The 17363-nt window shown below is 42.7% G+C and overlaps 1 protein-coding gene across 3 annotated transcripts in view; it reads left to right on the top strand.

Moving 5' to 3' along the window:
* The window catches only part of SEMA4B (semaphorin 4B), a 160040-nt gene that overhangs the window by 89444 nt on the left and 53233 nt on the right, over positions 1-17363 (top strand). The window contains exons 1-5 of one of the 3 annotated variants that reach the window (XM_069222665.1): positions 45-166; positions 5972-6132; positions 9455-9517; positions 9810-9908; positions 11761-11872. In XM_069222665.1, coding sequence (XP_069078766.1) covers positions 5989-6132; positions 9455-9517; positions 9810-9908; positions 11761-11872 — 418 coding nt within the window. In that variant the 5' untranslated portion in view covers positions 45-166; positions 5972-5988. Of the gene's footprint in view, positions 1-44; positions 167-5971; positions 6133-9454; positions 9518-9809; positions 9909-11760; positions 11873-17363 lie in introns of those variants that run through there. The other 2 variants (XM_069222666.1, XM_069222664.1) reach the window with 2 other exon arrangements.

Below are 17363 nucleotides of genomic sequence, written 5' to 3'. Positions count from 1 at the left end.
AGGATGTAAGCGGTGACTCTGCTTCATGGTAAAGTAGCATCAGTACCGCTGCCAACTCCAGTGTTTGCAGCTGCTCTCCAGACAGCGTGGGCTGAGTTCTCTTCCATCAGGTTTATTCTTGCCATCCTTGCTGTGCTGGGGGCGTCCCCTCCTTCCAGATCCTGGGGTAAGTATTGAAATTTATTTCTGCACATCGGTCATATTCTGGATCCTGGGGCTTCAGCACATCTCACTCCATGTGGTCATCATGCCACGTTGTGGTCCCAATTGAACCAGGCACAGGCCACTTAGATTTAACACAGCACGCTTAGGGCGACTTGCGCTGCGTTGCCTTACACTAGATCTACGAGGCCATGGAAGGCCACGCAAAGTGGCTTTGATTGGCCTCGTAGCTAGGGGTTAGCACTCTGCGCCACGGGTGCGTTAAAAAAAGTGACAAGAGGCAGCGCAACACTAGTCACTGCATTGCCTTACTCTGTGTCAGGGGGCAGTATCAAATTCAGGAGCAACAAGAGTTTTCAAGTCTTTAAAAACTGGATTAACATCTGAAAATGTAGAAGTTCAACAAGCTAATTCTTTAGGGTAATCTTCAAACAAGTCTGAGATTTCTTCTCACCACAACGCCCATGGGTTTTGAAGCATTCCAAGATTTTCAAGGACATGGAGCTTTGGGAATGCGTCAAAACCATACGCCTTCCCAGGTGAGGCGTAACAAGGAGAAATATCTTTATTTCTCCTCTTTTTTTTCCTCTTTCTAAGAGGAAAAAAGCCTTAGGGGATTGTTTTTGTGCAGGAAGGTGCCTCTTCCCGCACAAAAACAATCCTGGATGCAGCACAGACACCCTTGCACCATTGTGCAGATGCAAGGGTGCCTACCTTGGCGCTAGGCACCTAGTTGTGCGCCGGTGCTGGGTGAAATGACAGGAATGCACCGTAGCCCATAAATACAGTGCGTTACCCTTTAAAACTGGCGCAGGGGAGCGCTGATGAAATACTTGCGGCACTGCCCTACGCCAATTTCTTGTTAATAGGCCCCCCCGAATGCCTGCGTAGTGTTCACCACCGACTCGCATGCATAGGCAAGGAGCTCCTTGGCTGTGGCCGCAGTACCAACAAGCATTGACAAACCCAGGCGGCCTTGTTGCAGGAGTGCTAGAGTACTCTGTATGCGAGCATTAGATCTCGGGGTGCACTTTACCACAGCTTCCATCCTTTGTCTGTAAGAGATGCAAGCTGATAGATGATCCAGTATACTTTGGATAAGGGAAAACTAGAACTGCAAAGAAGTGCAGATACTGTCTTATTAAATGGAGCTCAGTCATACCGAGAAATGCAGCTGCTGACATTCCACTGCTTGCTCATAGGTGCTGTCCTGGGCACATGCAGTGTAGCCGCTCTGCGGCTTTTATTGCAGGATTTTGATAAGCTGGAATAGAAGGATAAAAAGGGGGCTGTGGCGGAACAGCCAGAGCTGTCCACCTTAGGATTGGAGAACCAGTTTTGAGACCCAGCGTCTTCTCATGCTCCTGAGATTCTAGGCAAATCACTTAAAATCCCCGTACGCTAATACATGACTTTATGTATTATGATCTGGTGCTCGCGTGAAGCGCTCCGATATCTTTCTGGCAAGTTCGCGCTACACAAAAGTACAAAAAAAAATGCCCTGCTGAGAAGTGCTGCTGGTCGTGTTATTCCAATGAAGTGCTGATCTTGTAACTGAAGTATACCAGCTTTGCTAGTATTCCAATTTAATAACATCATTGCCTTGCACTTAAAAAGTATGCCAGCTCTGTTGAGATGTGCCAGTATTAGGGTGACATGCAGCGTCGCTGGAGTGAATTTCACCCAGAGGCTTGTCAGTTGCATGCCGCTCTGACTGGCGCTCTGACTGGCTTTTAGGCTAAATTTTTGTTTAGATTTGCAGCGGTCACTTTACTGTACTGACTTAACTGTTTGTACGGTGATCATTAACATTTTGTGAATGTACTGGCATATAATGAGGCGGCGACTCAATAGAGTGGCGACTTCTTGGACTTCATACATTTAACAGGACAGCTTCAGTGTGGAGGGTGACTTGTGCCATCTAGCGGCTGGATGAGGAAATTTCACTTTGAAAAATAGGGCTCAAATTGAGGACTGGAGAGCTCTTCACACCTTCTTCCAAGGGACACGTTTTATTATTATCTGCTTGTAAACTACAAGACCCGGCGGGCAGACCTCCTCCATTTCTCTGAAAACAGTAATTACTTTTCCACAGTACTTGGTTTAGAGTGATGGTGAACACAGTGCCTCAAATACCACCGCAAGCAGACGTTCCCTCTGGCACTGCTATTGTTGGGTAGTTTTGCCTCCGCTTCGAGTGGGTGCGCTGTGCATCTTTACCTATAGCTTTTATCAGTAGCATCCACTCCTGTTACAAAACTCAGCTAATTTTGGCACAAAAAAGGAAAATTAATTGACTTTTGGCAGCCCTAGTTTCATTGGATGGGAGTAACTCCACTCCCTTGTATTTGAAAAGAGCACATCAGTGCTATGCAAGACTTTCAAATGGACTCCTTTAGTAACAAGAAGAATGGTCACCCACGCCCTCATCAGCAGCAGACTGGACTATGGCAACGCCCTCTACGCACGGACCACAGCCAAGCTTCAAAGAAAATTCCAGCGAATTCAAAATGCAGCCGCACGTCTCATCCTCAACCTCCCTCGCCACAAACACATATCTACCCACCTCAGATCCCTACACTGGCTGCCCATCAACAAAAGGATCATCTTCAAAGTCCTCGTCCACGCTCACAAAGCCCTCCACGACACTGGACCGGACTACCTCAACGAACGAGTAAACGTCCACATACCAACTCGACAGCTCCGCTCCGCCGACCTCGTCCTCACTACAGTCCCCCGCATCCAACGCACCACCTCCGGCGGCAGATCCTTCTTCCACCTCGCCGCCAAGACCTGGAACTCTTTCCCCACCAACCTACGCAAGACCCAGGACCTCCTAACCTTCAGAAATAACCTTAAAACATGGCTTTTTGAGCAGTAACCGTCAACACCCCTCCCCCCAGCAACCCACACAGCGCCTTGAGACCTTAACAGGTGAGTAGTGTGCTTAAGAAATTATTTGATTGATTGATTGAGTGCAAAACTGCAGGGTCACCTGACATTGCAACCAGCAGCAGTGTTATGTCATCGGCACTTATATAGCACACAGACTGCAATCCAGATGGCTTCGTAGCACTGCCTGTCGTTGTGTGGGTACTCTCCATGCCTTGGCTAGTGGCGTATTTGCGTTTGGAGTGTTCTGGTCAGTGTGTATGTATTATGTGTGATGTGGCTGTCCGTGTGAGGTCAAGCAATTAATTGGTACATACGTACCTCTACGCTGTTGTGGAAAACGTTTGCATAGCGTGCGCTTTTGGAAGGTTCCAGAGTTTTCTGCCCTATCTGGTCCCCTCCCCCCCCAGTACGCTGAAAAGCACCTTCTTCCCTCTGGGAAAAAAAGTACGTTTTTCATGTGGTTCTGCTTGTAAGCACTATTTTTACCCCAAGGCATGTATAGGTGAACACTAGCCCGAGAAGCATTTTCAAATTATCCAGATTTATTTTTTGTTCATTGTTACTTGAATTGTAAACTCCTTGGTGATGGTGTTTTCTGTCAGTGACATCACAAGCAGTGGCAGTCAGCGGCAAACAAAGCTGGTGGGGCGAATATTAACCCCCTGACAGTTACTGCTAAAAAAAAAAAAACAGCAGTGCCCTTAGGCTCAGCATCTAAACTCTCAACCGTAGTCCGTTTTGAACAGTTTTTATAACGTGCCACAATCCAGAGCTCTGGCGTTGAGGCTGAAGGCACTGCATGTTCCTCACAGTGCCTGTCATTGAGTTAAAATAAATTAAAATAAAGAAATAAACATTTACTTACCCACTGCTCCTCTTCCTCTTGCCACTCGGTGGCTCCTCCAGCACAGGCTGCAAGCTCTCAGAGCCTCGTCCAGCTCCTCTCTGCCACTCCTGGCGCTGCTCAGGCAGAGAGCCAGGATTGGCTGGAGCGCCCTAATACAACGCTCCTTCAAGCCTTGGAGGCCTGTGCATTCTCGCACAGCTCGGGTTGGGGTGTCTAAAGTGCGTATGTCAGGCTGGCCATCACAAGACAACTTGCCAAAGTGACATGCACACTTTAAACTGAAGTGCACTGCCCTCTGTTCCTCCCTGCTGTCGGCCCGCCCTCTCAGACTGCGGCCAGAATGTGTTTTATTACCATTTTATTTTTCACGTTTCCCTTTACTTTTGGGGGGGGGGCGACGCTTCTTTGCCCTCATAGAGGTACCACCGCTGATCACAAGCAGTTTGTAGTTAGTTTCAATTTGTGATAGCTCCAACAGGCCTGGCTTCATTGAACATACTAGTTAAAGGTTTCTACGCAGAAGCATGTTGGGCTCTTCACTCACTATTACTTATTTTGGACACATGGATTGTCTGTAGAATTATTAATGTGTATCTCTTTGTGGCTGATCCTGAATGCCAGACTGTAGTATGCTCTTTATTACCATTGTTGAGCAAAGGAAATGGCATCATGATCTTCTGGAAGCTTTGCTTCTTATAAGTCATGGCCTCTTCCCACACTCAACAGAAATGGGGGCCCGATGCCCACCTCGGGGGGGGGGAATGAAAACACTGGCCCCAGTGGATGGGGTTCCTGAGGCCTATTTAAGGCTCAGGGAGGGGGGGCAGCACCCCTTCTCCCCAAACTTTAAGTTCTGCCCCAGGGGAATAGGCTGCCTGGTGCCTTAAAAAGGCTTGTGGTGGTGGTGGGGGGCACATCTGCCTCCCCATCCTAAATAAAGTATTTGGCCCCAGGGAATGTTGTCCCTAGGGGATGTGTCTGTTGTATGTCTGCTGTCCTAAAAAATAACTCTAGTGGCCCTGGGGATAGAGTCCCCAGGGCCTAAAAGTGGCTTGGGGAGGAGGGGGCACAGGCACCCATCAGCAAAAAATACATTGCGGCATCTCTCCGGGTAAGGCCCAACGGTTTCATAGATCCTCTTTGGTTCTGTTAAAATAATAAATTTTTGTTGCCCACACCAGGCGTAGGGAGCAGAGCATCCCTACCCTGCCCCCATATGTTTTTTGTTATTCCTTTTTTAGGACAGAGGACTAAGTCCCTATGTCCTAAAATGGCTGTCACCATATCTTTTTCAATGTATCGTCAGATCTCATCTTTAGTTCTGTCAGCTTTGTGGATCATTCACCGTGTGCAATATACTATACATTTTGAACCTTGATTTCTTTAAAAGTATTCAGCGGATTTACATCAATTCACAAAAAGCACACTTTCTGGACCACGATCTAGCGTTCTCCAAACTTTGGTGTAATTCGTTCAGTCATTTTGGCTGTTGCTTTAGCTAATTTTCCAAAGGGCATTTTTGCATGGGGAAAATGCGTTTCGGGACCTCCCCTTTTTCTCAGCCTGTGTTTGACAGATCACCCCAAAACTTTACTGGAAGAAGCGGAGGTTGATGAGACTTTTTTTTTTTTTTAAATGTTTTGTGAAGATTTGTTAAACAGCTGTAGAGTTATAAGCAAACCAAAAAATCAATTTCCTACGATAACTGCGTACTAACTGTAACTACAGCTTGGCAACTTCCACTCTATAATAAAATCACTCATGATGTCCAGATTACCTACAGATTACTGCAGCAGGTGCAGTAACCCACTGAGTAGGGCCATAACTTCCATAAGCTAAGGCAGCAGCCTTAGGACACCACTTAGTAGTGGGTTAAAATTCCTACAAAATGCCGAAAAATTGTATGTGGTGCACTCTGGTATTCAGGGTGCTATTTGCCTGGGGCTCTGAAAATCATTGGTTTGTTGCTGTCACTCAGGTGCCACAATTGTTGATTAAGGTAGTAATGTGAAAATATTTACTATGTTAAACTATTGTGTAACAGTCTCACTTTGCTTTTTTTCTCAGATTCCCCACGGAGGACAATGAGGTTGTTTGAAGCTGATGGAGTGAGCCACTATACCACGCTACTGCTAAGTACAGATGGCAACACCTTGTATGTGGGTGCAAGGGAGGCCCTCTTTGCACTGAACAGCTCTGACTTTCAACCCGGCCAGCATCAGCAAACGGTATGCCTTGTTTTCATAAAGCGCTGCAAGTCTGTTCTGACCTTTAGGTGAGCGTGCCACAGTCCCATTTCTGTTTCTTTCTCCTTAGGACTACAAATAATATAGAACTAACAATCTAGTATTGTATGATAGCATTTATGAAGAGCGTCTTATACTCGGGTACAGACTTATAAATAATTCTGGGAGAGTTTATAGTGCTCTTGAGCCACTCACTGAATATATATAAGACCTGTGTGGTCGAAACGCGTCAGTGCATTTGGTACGTTTTTAATAAAGGATTTCGAAGTTTACGGAGTGCTGTGCCAACTACTTTTGAACACTGATATATATATATATTTCACCATCGATCATTTCATGATATGCGAGAGGCAATATTTACCAGCTTCTCGCAGCAGGAATGACGCCGGCACCATCCATCAATTTGAAAGGTATTTTATTTTATTTTATTTTTTTCTTATTTTGTGAAGTACAAAGTGCTATCCAAACAAATATGGCAACGCGTTTCGGCCTGAGCCTTCGACTGGCCATAGAGTTTGTTGTGAAGCCAGTGTATTTAAATCATGTGATCACCCAACAAACACCAATTAAAATACAGTTGTCGTTTTGTATCGCTTAAATGGCATTACGATCTATTTTGAATCCATACTTAGTCCTTTTATCTCGGTCAAAAGCCAAATAATAACCAATAACATTATATACATTTCCTATTAAATCATTATAAATTGCTTTAGATAATCCTAAACCCTTTATCCATTCTTAATTATTCACATGTTTAATTAAATCTCTATTCCTTATAATTCTTTATAATCTTATAATTCTTTTACTTACTAAGATAAATACCTATTCGTACATGATTAAATAACCTATAGTATAAGTTTCAAAATTACATTTATACCATATGTCTAAGACTATTTTCTAAGCACTATATATCATATTTCCATTGTAATCATATTGGATTTCTAGCTCTCTGTGAAGTACCTTAAGAACAAATTAATATCTAATATTTAAACAAAGTCAGGATAAGAACCCTTCAGTTTATTTAATGTTTTTTTTCTTTTTTAAGACCCTACTGGTTTTTCCACTTTTTTACTTTTATACTTTTTACTTCAGAGTTTTTTAAAGGTTTTATTTCCCCTCTCAAAACGCCACCGTCATTCCAAGTAATCGTTTCTAGAGCCTAATTAACCACTCATAACAATTCGATCTAAGTGATCATTTCTATTGTGTATAACACATTATCCTTTTCAGATATTTCCTTATTTACATTCTTTTCTCTCTCATGTTTCTTTCCTCTTTCTTTATTTCATATTCCTCACAAGTCAACCGTAGCAGATATTTTCTCCTTGTAGGATATCAATTAGTTATATTTCAAAACTTGGCAAGTTTCTATATCCTTACAGTTAACTACTGTCCTATTGATGCTATTTGTTTATTTTCCATCTTTTATCTTTCATAAATGTCTATGTAACTTGTCATCCATGTTCAACCCCCACGGCATTTCAGTTCCAATTAAAATGATCCATTTAGACTTCATTCTCCTTACAGTAAACTACTGTCCTATTGACGCTATTTGTTTATTTTCTATAATTTATCTATCATAAATGTCTATGTAACTCGTCATCCATGTTCAACCGCCATGGCATTTCAGTTCCAATTAAAATGATCCATTTGGACTTCATTCTCCTTAGTCTCTGTTTCTGATCTCCTCCTCTATCATTTTGTTTGATGTATTGAATGCCATAGTATCTTGGATCTTTTTGTTCACCCTGATGCCGCTCCCATATGTGTTTCGCTATTGAGTATGTTATATCTTTATTATTTGTTGCCCTAATGTGTTGCAGAATTCGTAGTTTCAATTTATTCACTGTACTACTCACATATTTTTTACCACACACACACTCCAGAACATAAATCACATAAGGGGTTTCACAGTCTATTCTTTCCCTAATTTTCATTATTCTCCCATCAAATGTTGTAAACTGCGTCATACTTTTCCCATAAGTATATGCTTTACATTTTGTACACTTCCAAAAGCCATGTCGCTTATCACTCAGCCAGTTTAAGAAATTTTTCTTTTGTGGGATCATATAACTGCTTGTTAATTGATCACCCAATGTTGGTGCTCTTCTATATGTGATCAACGGATGATTAGGTAAGATTTGAACTAATGTTTCATCCAACAATAGCAGTTTCCAATTGTCTTTTAAAAGTTCTTTAGTCCTTTGACTGCCTGCGTCAAAACGCACAATATACCGTATTTCATTTATTTTTGAATCCTGACTTTTCATTCTAGGTATTAATAGTTCATCTCTTTTACATTTCATTGCCCTTTTCAGTGCATCATCCAGAACCAAGTTCGGACATCCTCTTTTGTGGAGTCTTCCATACATGTCATCAATTTGGGTTTTCAATTCTGTTTCTTCTGTGCAATTGCGTTTAACTCTTAGGAATTCTCCATATGGTACACTCCATTTTAGAGCCTTTGGATGTCCACTATTCGCATGTAATAGGCTATCAGCACTTGTTGGTTTTCTGTGCATTTTCGTGCAAACCTTTCCATTTTTTTTATATATACACCAATATCCAAGGCATTGATTTCCTAATCACTTATTTCATATGTGAAATTCAACTGTTGGGGATTGTCGTTTAAAGATGTTTTAAATTGTATCAGGGGCTCTTTCTCCCCTTCCCATATTAGGAAGAGATCGTCGATGTAACATGCCCATAAAATAACTTGATTTAGCATTTCTTGATTATTTTCTTGCCACACCACCTGTGATTCCCACATTCCCATCAATACATTTGCACATGTTGGTGCAAATGAAGTCCCCCATAGCTGTTCCTTGTTCTTGTAAATAGTATTTCCCATCAAACATGAAAACATTATGAGTCAGAGAATACTGAAGCATTTCCATTAACATTTCTGAATGTTCTAGCAGGCTGACAGATCTTGATCTAAGGAAATATTGACAAGCTTCCAGTCCATCCTTATGCTTGATTAAGGTGTAAAGAGAGACAGCATCAACTGTGACCATTATATAGTTGTTTTTCCAGGGTATATTATTAATCCTATTTAGGAAATCCATGGAGTCTCTCAAATATGATGGGAGGTTTGAAACATATGGGAACACAAACATATCAATGAATCTTGAATCTATATATATATATATAAACTTGTATCAGCTAAGAACAAATATAGCTGTATTTGAGATTTCCATTCCTTCTTAGAGTCCCTCTCAACTTCTTGAAAATAAGCAAATACGCTATTTTCCGTTGGTTCTCATTTGACAGCTACTAACCAACTATCTTTCTTCATGTATAGTTATTGTGGAGTGCTGATGCAAAGAAAAAGAAGCAGTGTTCTTCCAAAGGGAAAGATCTACAGGTAAGTACTATCTCTGTGCTGGAATTAAACTACACAGGCAGTTAGTTAAATAAAAGAGATAGCACAAGGAAAAAAGTGCGGTGCATTAATTTGTGGTATGTTTTTAACTTTCATGGGGTATTAAACACGCCACCTTCGATCGTAGCAGTACATAGGTTCTATATTAAAAGAAGAGCGTTCAGCTGAATTTGGCTGTTATTTCCTATTTTCCATGTGGGGGCGGTTTTTATTTATGTGAATTTCACTGGACTCAGATTATCAAGTTACACACTAAGAATGTTTGTGTTTTCAGCAGGATTGTCAAAATTACATCAAGATCCTGTTGCAACTGAACAGCACGCACCTATATACCTGTGGGACGTATGCATTCAGCCCTTCCTGCAGCTACATTGTAAGCATAAGCATACTTTGAATACATGCATAACGCTGAGCATGCAGTGATATGTAGACAAGTTACAAGGGGCACATGTGAAAAGAAAAGGCAATAGTGGCCCTTAGCATCCATAGGGAGGGATATAGAAGACAGAATGCCCTTGCTACTCGAAACTCCCAAGCAGCAGAGCTACACATAGGCTATGTAGGCATGCTTGGAAGCTAGATACAACTTCAAAAAGAAGGAAGAGTGTTGGGCGTAGCTTAGCCACTGGCCGTTAAAGAATCTCTGTCAGTATACTAAGTGTGAATATGGTATCTGAAGGGGATTTTAGGGTTGCCTGGTGATGGTGTAGGGTCATTACTCTGCTTTCACATTCTTGGACAAACCCTGGGTATTTATTGCTTATACAGGGCATCCATGGTTTAACTTTAACCTTACTTTTACTGAACATTTAAGTAAAGAGAAACGCAAGCGGGACAAAGGTTTGCCGTCTTAATTTAATGACTGGCGGAATGATCAGAGCTGTGATTGGTTAGGCTAGGGCTGCAACCGGAGGCCCAGAGGGCCTCATCCCTGCTAGAGTATCAGGATATTAATCGAAGGTGCATCTACATATATCACTATACATTAAAGTCATTCAAATATTGAACACCCAGATTAGCTAAGGAGGCAAAGTGGGTATTAGCTTTAATCTCTTTAGGAAACAAATGGCCATGTGTTAATTTTGTGCAACAGACTCCTCACATTAATTTCCAAGTAGTTTTCACTTCACCATTCCTTGGATTAGCGTACCTGGAAAAGCTGTGGTGAGTGTTCTCAGCCATTCATAAAATGGTTCTCTTTCTTTTGGCAAAACTCTTTTGTATTTTTGGTTCACTGCTTAACATAACTAAAGTTGTCTGGAATGAATGACAATGAAGGACAGTGCCAGGGGCACCAAAGAAAAAACAGGGGTAGCAGTGGCTGCCCTTGAATATCCCTAATTGGCTTCCTCCATCCTGAGAATGCGCCTAGCAGAGAGTGTATCTAAAGGTCAGAGTCTGGCCCTAAGGCCTGACCTAATTTTGCCAACCCTGTCATATGGTTACTAGCCTCTAGCTACTACTAATAATCATTCAGACTTGGCTTCAGCACCCTTATTTAGAACCCCCCTTTATATACATTGTGCACATCACTGAAACAGAGGTGGCAGAACTCCCCTCTGTGTCCTTCCCATAATTCCTGCTAGACCTTTTTTTGGCTGATGTCTTGCACTGAATGTGATATTTTAATACTTAACATAGTTTTGTATGTTGCAAAGGAAGAAGCCCGACACAGCCTCCGCTACTATGTGCGTTACACGATAGTGCATGGTACGGCGGCTGTGCCTAGCGCTGTCTCCCACAAGGAGAGTAAACAGCGCTTCGGCCTCTTTAAGCTCCTTCATTTACTCTCTAGCGGTTCTGAACAACGTTCCATCCATGGTCAGCCGCTTTAAACGTTTAGTGCCCATTTTCTGACACAACCGTACCTGCCCATTCCAGTGCCATGCAGCCCTATTCATCGCTCCTGGCAGTCCGCTCAGCAAGCTTGTAACACAGACTAGCTCCTTCAGCACGGTTCACATGCAGATTCACTTGTGGATGGGCACATCAGGCCAGCACAAACATCTCTCTGCTGACGCATTAAATATGCTGCTGAATAACATGCACAAATACCTGGTGGAGGGAGGGGGCTCACCATTCTGGTACAAAGCACCTGTGTTTATATATGAGCAATTCAGTCAAGAAAGTTCATTCATTAAACATACTGTGCAAAGGGACACTAAATGTAACAATATCCCGGAATTTAGCCAGTGACTTAAACGTGTGTATTTTCCCCTCGGCAGAGAATACAGGATTTCTCCCTGGTGAAGGACAGTGATGGAAATCCAGTCTTGGAGGATGGGAAGGGACGCTGCCCCTTTGACCCGGAAATTAAATCCACAGCAATCATAATTGGTAAGTCCTAATTGATGCAGGAAAGTATCACAGCCCACATCCACAACAGGAGTGCTTAATGTTGAAAATGTATAAAGAAAAAGAAAGAGATAAAACCAGCTGTTTCTCCATTCAGCTTTTTGTTTGAGTGGCAACAAAAAGTAGCAGAGGCAGAAGAAATCGTTCATGTTTTGCTTTTTTTCCACTCCAAATTTTTTTCATAGTTTACTCAGGATTCAAAATACAGACCCATTTGATTTTGCTAGTGCTTATTTTTCTCTTACGCACACTCTTCCAGTTAACACCTGAAAGTGCACGCTGCCATAATTTCCTATCTAAAGGCAGCAAAAGGGAAGCATCGAGCACTTTATCCACAGTGGCAGCATCTCTACATATATTGGCATTTATATAACTCAGGCCTAGCTGGAGAGCAATGGAGCACTGTCCATTAATGGTTGGTGGCGGTGCTTGGAGCCATTGTGAGAGCCGAACCTTAATATTTTATTGCACCTCAATATTTTGATCACCCCAAAATTTACCTCTGGCAACTCGGCTACTGCACAGTTGGTCAGGTGTAAGAGTCATCATCTTCCTCAACATCAGGCCCAACCTATTAGATAAGTAAATAAAATGGTGACTGTGACCACTCAATAACTAAGTTCTAAATCAATTAAAAGGTTAGTTTTATTACAAAAATCTCAATATGTGTGTGACAGAGAAATGCAAAATATATGCCCTAAATGATCAGATACAGAGTATAAAATCTAAATTATTCTAGTCCCATTAAACAGCAAGATCCTAAGAGAAATGGACAGTGTCCCCAGGAGAATAGGGAAGTCATCACAAAGTGATCCGACAGAGTCCTATGGGGAAAACGAAAAGTCTCATAGCTTATCCCCAATAAAAGTTTTTAAGTAATTACCAAGACTGAACATTTAGCATGACATGACTAGTGATAACACATAGTGGGCAAATCAGAATGAAGATCTTCACAAAAATTATTATAACACTAACCCATTTCTAAGGTAGAGGAAATCTTCCATTAGCTTCCACAGGAACATCACAGTCCGGAGATGTACAACACAATATGAAACATTTTCAAACAAAGATTCATCCACCAGTGTGCTAGCAAGTCTGCATCAGAACTTTCAGCAGCAGTGTCCTTCAGAATGTTATATTAGGAATACGCAGAATGTTTCGGTCACAATACATGCTCTCTAAGGAGAATAACCAATTGTGTCACAGTGTCCTGTGCTCCCAAAAACTGAGGCAAGAACAGGCACATGGGGAAAATTAATTGAGAGGGGTGATAAGCAGGAGCAAGATGAGCAGAACAATAAAACAGCATCCATTTTTAATAAAATGGCATCTGTAAAAATGTGGTATGACTACATTAATAGACACAATTCTAAACATCTAAATACATTTTTTTTTATTGCAGCATCATTAATTTACCAGTTACGACTATATTCATTATAAAGATGTAGAAAAGGCTTCAAAACCATCACACAAGTTTGTGTACAGTAATTTTTTGAACTGCACATTGACATTATGTTTCTCAGAATTACAATGGTAGGTGTGGGAAAGTGAGTGATTTATCTAGAATCATACAGTTGTCAGGATTACAATCCAGGCATCCAGATTCAAGAGACTCCAGTTTAGCCACTTGGGTGTATCTTTTGAAATAATAATGTGAAAAACAGGAAAGTAATTAATTTATGTTAGATTTTTAATGATGGGTGCTTGGATTCACAACAAACTGGGATAATCATGGAATTGTAAAATATCTGAAGAGTGAACTGCGATGGAGAAATGTTTTCCTTCCTGCAACTCTACTCTGTGGATTTTCTGATATCTAATTGTTTGCAAGTCAATCATGTTTCAGCAGGGATTCAACAGTTCAAGTGATTCATGAGCAGCAGTGTTTGTTGCAGTTATTCTGCAACTACTATCCTGTCGTTCCCAGAACAGAAATTATATTTGACAATAGGTACCGGAATTCAAAACCTGGCATGACTATGCCCTCATCACAACCCTGGCGGTCCAAAGACTGCCAGGGCTGCTGTGGTGGTGTCACCACTGATGGGCCTGCAGTGAATACCGCCAAATTAGGAGTTTGGCTGAAGCCAAACCGCCGAGCCTCCCCCCATCCCGCCACATTACCACATTCCACCAGGCTGGAGGTGAGCACCTCCAGCCCGGCGGATGGCGTGATACCACTAGTGGTATCACAAGGCGGGAGACCACCAGCGTTTTTCTGGCAGTCGCACCACCAGAAAAAGCTGGTGGTCTTGCATCCTGGCGACAGGAAAAGCATTCCTGTCACCAGGATACACTTGTGCACACGTCCAAATACCAGCACACATGCACTCACACACTTCTACAAACAAACCCTCACTCACCTACGTGACATACACACCCATTCACACTGACAAACACAGCATACACGCACATATTTACTCCCCACCCCTCTATGCGCATGCATACATTCACATACACACACCCAGCATCGCATACACGCACTCACCCGCTATCCCCATCCACTCACACACTCACTCCCCCATCCACTCACACACTTACCCACCTCCCCTGTCCATACATAATCACTCACACGCAGACACACCCACAAACAATTCCCCCTCCCCCGCATTCACGACATTCACACACGCATACACACACTCCTCCCTCCCCTGTTGGACGATCCACTTACCTCATTTGTCGAGGAGGTCATTCGGGAGGGAACGGGTCCTGGCGCTTCCACCGCCGGCAGTGCCTCGCCATCTGGACACCGCCACACAGTATTACGGGTTATAATACAGTGTGCGGTCTCTTTTTGATGTGGCGGTACCAGTGGCGGTCCCGCCTCTGCAACACCAGCACGACTGGTCTCGGAATTCCACCTGATTTTGGGCGGAAGTCAGAGATCAATGGTACTAGGGCGGTCTTAAGACCTCCAGCACTGGCGGTATTTCGGTGCCTGCGGCCTCGACGGTCTTTGAAAAAGACCGCCGAAGTTGTGATGAGGGCCTATATCTTTAATAAATGATAAAGTAAACTAAAGGCACCAAGAAGGAAAGTAATACTGTGCTTGGCTGTTTCCAGCCTGTGTTTGAAGTTTTACTATAGTGCCCCACAACATACGATGTATCACATAAAAATGAAAAGGCATGCCAGTAACATGGGTTATGCCACCAATACAATGTTCTTTTGTAAATGTCCTTATTTATATAGCACATTTTTTCTGTTTACAAGCACTTGTGATTTAAGAAAATAAGGAAAGGGGCATGGTGTAAGATAAAGATTTGTAGCCACGGTCAAACATCCTAGTCAAGTAGGGAAGTCGGGATTAGTGTGCCTCTTCAGTCAGTAGTCAACAACTTACCCCCCGGCCTGGCAGCCGCGTATGTGTATGGTTTGCAGGCTACAAGTAGCCCTGCAGGGCAGAGTAAGCGTTTTACATGTCAGGGATTTGATAAAATGAGCGCCTCTCACCAGGGGACATCAGTACCCGCCTAGAAATAAGAGTCTCTGGTGTTCACCTCGCAGTTGGCCAGTGGTTATATTATATATCCAAATGTTACACTTGTCCAAAGGAATATTATTGAGATCTGACAGTAGGGGGTGTTAGCTGATTAGTTATTATTAATAGCAAGCACGACTGCTATAATCATTTATCCAGAAAGAATATTGTTTGGTCCTGTGCATGGGTCCTTGTTGTTAGCCTGACTGGAAAGACCATGATCCCAACTGCGAAGGAGACAGGCCGCTTCACCAGCTTATGAAGCGAGGAAGCCACTGCACACTCCTGAAGCCTGAGGAGAGACTAAAATCTATAGACGTTTTAAGGAATGGGCAAGGCGGGCAATTGTCCAGGGCTACCACTTTCTTAGGGCCCCTCTGGGAACGTGACTCTTTTCTCTATTTGACTATGAGTATTATTTTTCTCTTTCCAAAACTCTCTAATTTTCTGCTATCTCTTACTTAGTCTCACTACCCAATGTCATCTTACCACTTTTAGGGTCCAAGGCATTTCAACTGTTTTTATGTGACCCTATTCGCGTTTAACACACAATTTAGTGTCAATGGAGCTTGATTTAACAAGAAATGGTTAATAAAACAAAAAACTGGCTCTCACAGGCACCTTCAAAATATGCCTTGCCCAGTGCCTCCAACATTTTTAAGATGACACTACTAGAATCTCCCACATTGAGGCCAGGACAAATGACATGTTGGGTTATGGGGGCACTAAGGTAGTCTCTGGAGGCTCGGAAAGGCTGCCAGGGCTTGGATGTTGGTTGCATGATTCTGTCTACCGTGCAACTGATTCTGCCCCACTCGTGGTGGCCTTCTTAAATGCAGGGGCACAGCTTAGTCACCGAGGTTTAGAAGTGTGAATCTCACATTTTCTTAAAAGGCAGTGGGATGCAGGGTGGAAGGGTGAGATGATCAAGATTTCGGAATGAACTGTTTTATGAGGGACATGATTAGTACTGATTTGCATTAGGTGGTTTCTTTCTAGAGTGGCACAGTGGGCGGAAAACGATTGGTTGGAATACCCCAAGTGATTGCCACTGGTTGGGCTATTTGCAAGCATTCATTCCATCACCTTTTAGGTGTTTGATTGCCAGTAGTACGTCTGGAAACTTGTGACTGGCACAACTTTGCAAGCCTACTACTGCCAACATTTGTGAGTTCCAAAAGTAGTATATTGGCACCTATTCAATGATTACTTGTCCGCTGCAGATTTACTGCTTTTTTGGTAAACCCGTCACTATGTTTAAGATCCTGATCCAAAAAATTAACAAGTTATAACCTCAGTGAAATGAGAACAACAAGGAAAGCTGACACTGACATAGCAGTCCCGACTCAGAACTCCAGCTCCCAACTACAAAACCAAGAATGCATTTGAGGGGTGTCACACCCCAAACACTCCCTGCTGTAACTCAGCCCTGCCCGTCCTTCCTGGGCCTGGTAGTTCTTCCAGGGAATACAGCACAATGACCTGGAGTCCCGGTAATGGGATTTCCTATTTTAAATGCATTTTCAATGCATGCACGCTTCTTCGTAAAGGCTACAAAAAGCCTTGATGGTAGAGCTGTCAAATCGGTGCGCGTGAGCAGAGCCCGCGTTTCCAGTCCTCGCCTTTCACAAATCATTTTATCAAGTGACTGCCAGCCCCATGTACTAAGCTCTGATTGCAAAGAGAGGAGGGCATGCATGCAGCTTAATAGGGCGAGCAGATCCAGTGCCGAGCCATGGGTCTGGCCTTGCTCTACACGGTCGTGCACAAGCCAAGCCATGAAAATGTTTGGCATACATATTGTTGAACAAACAAAACGTAAAAGATATAATACACTTTTTAAAAATTGTAAAGTTTGTTTTTCTTTAACAAACAGAAGTATTTCGCTTTAGTATATAAGATTATATCACCACATAGACCTTAAAAGTGATAGCTTTTAGAAACATTAATTGCTTGCCTTCTAAAAGACAAAGCCATTAGTGAGCTAAAAGG

This window comes from Pleurodeles waltl, chromosome 3_1, assembly GCF_031143425.1.
Source record: "Pleurodeles waltl isolate 20211129_DDA chromosome 3_1, aPleWal1.hap1.20221129, whole genome shotgun sequence".
Taxonomy (NCBI): Eukaryota; Metazoa; Chordata; class Amphibia; order Caudata; family Salamandridae; genus Pleurodeles; species Pleurodeles waltl.
This window is presented reverse-complemented; position numbering and strand designations above follow the sequence as displayed.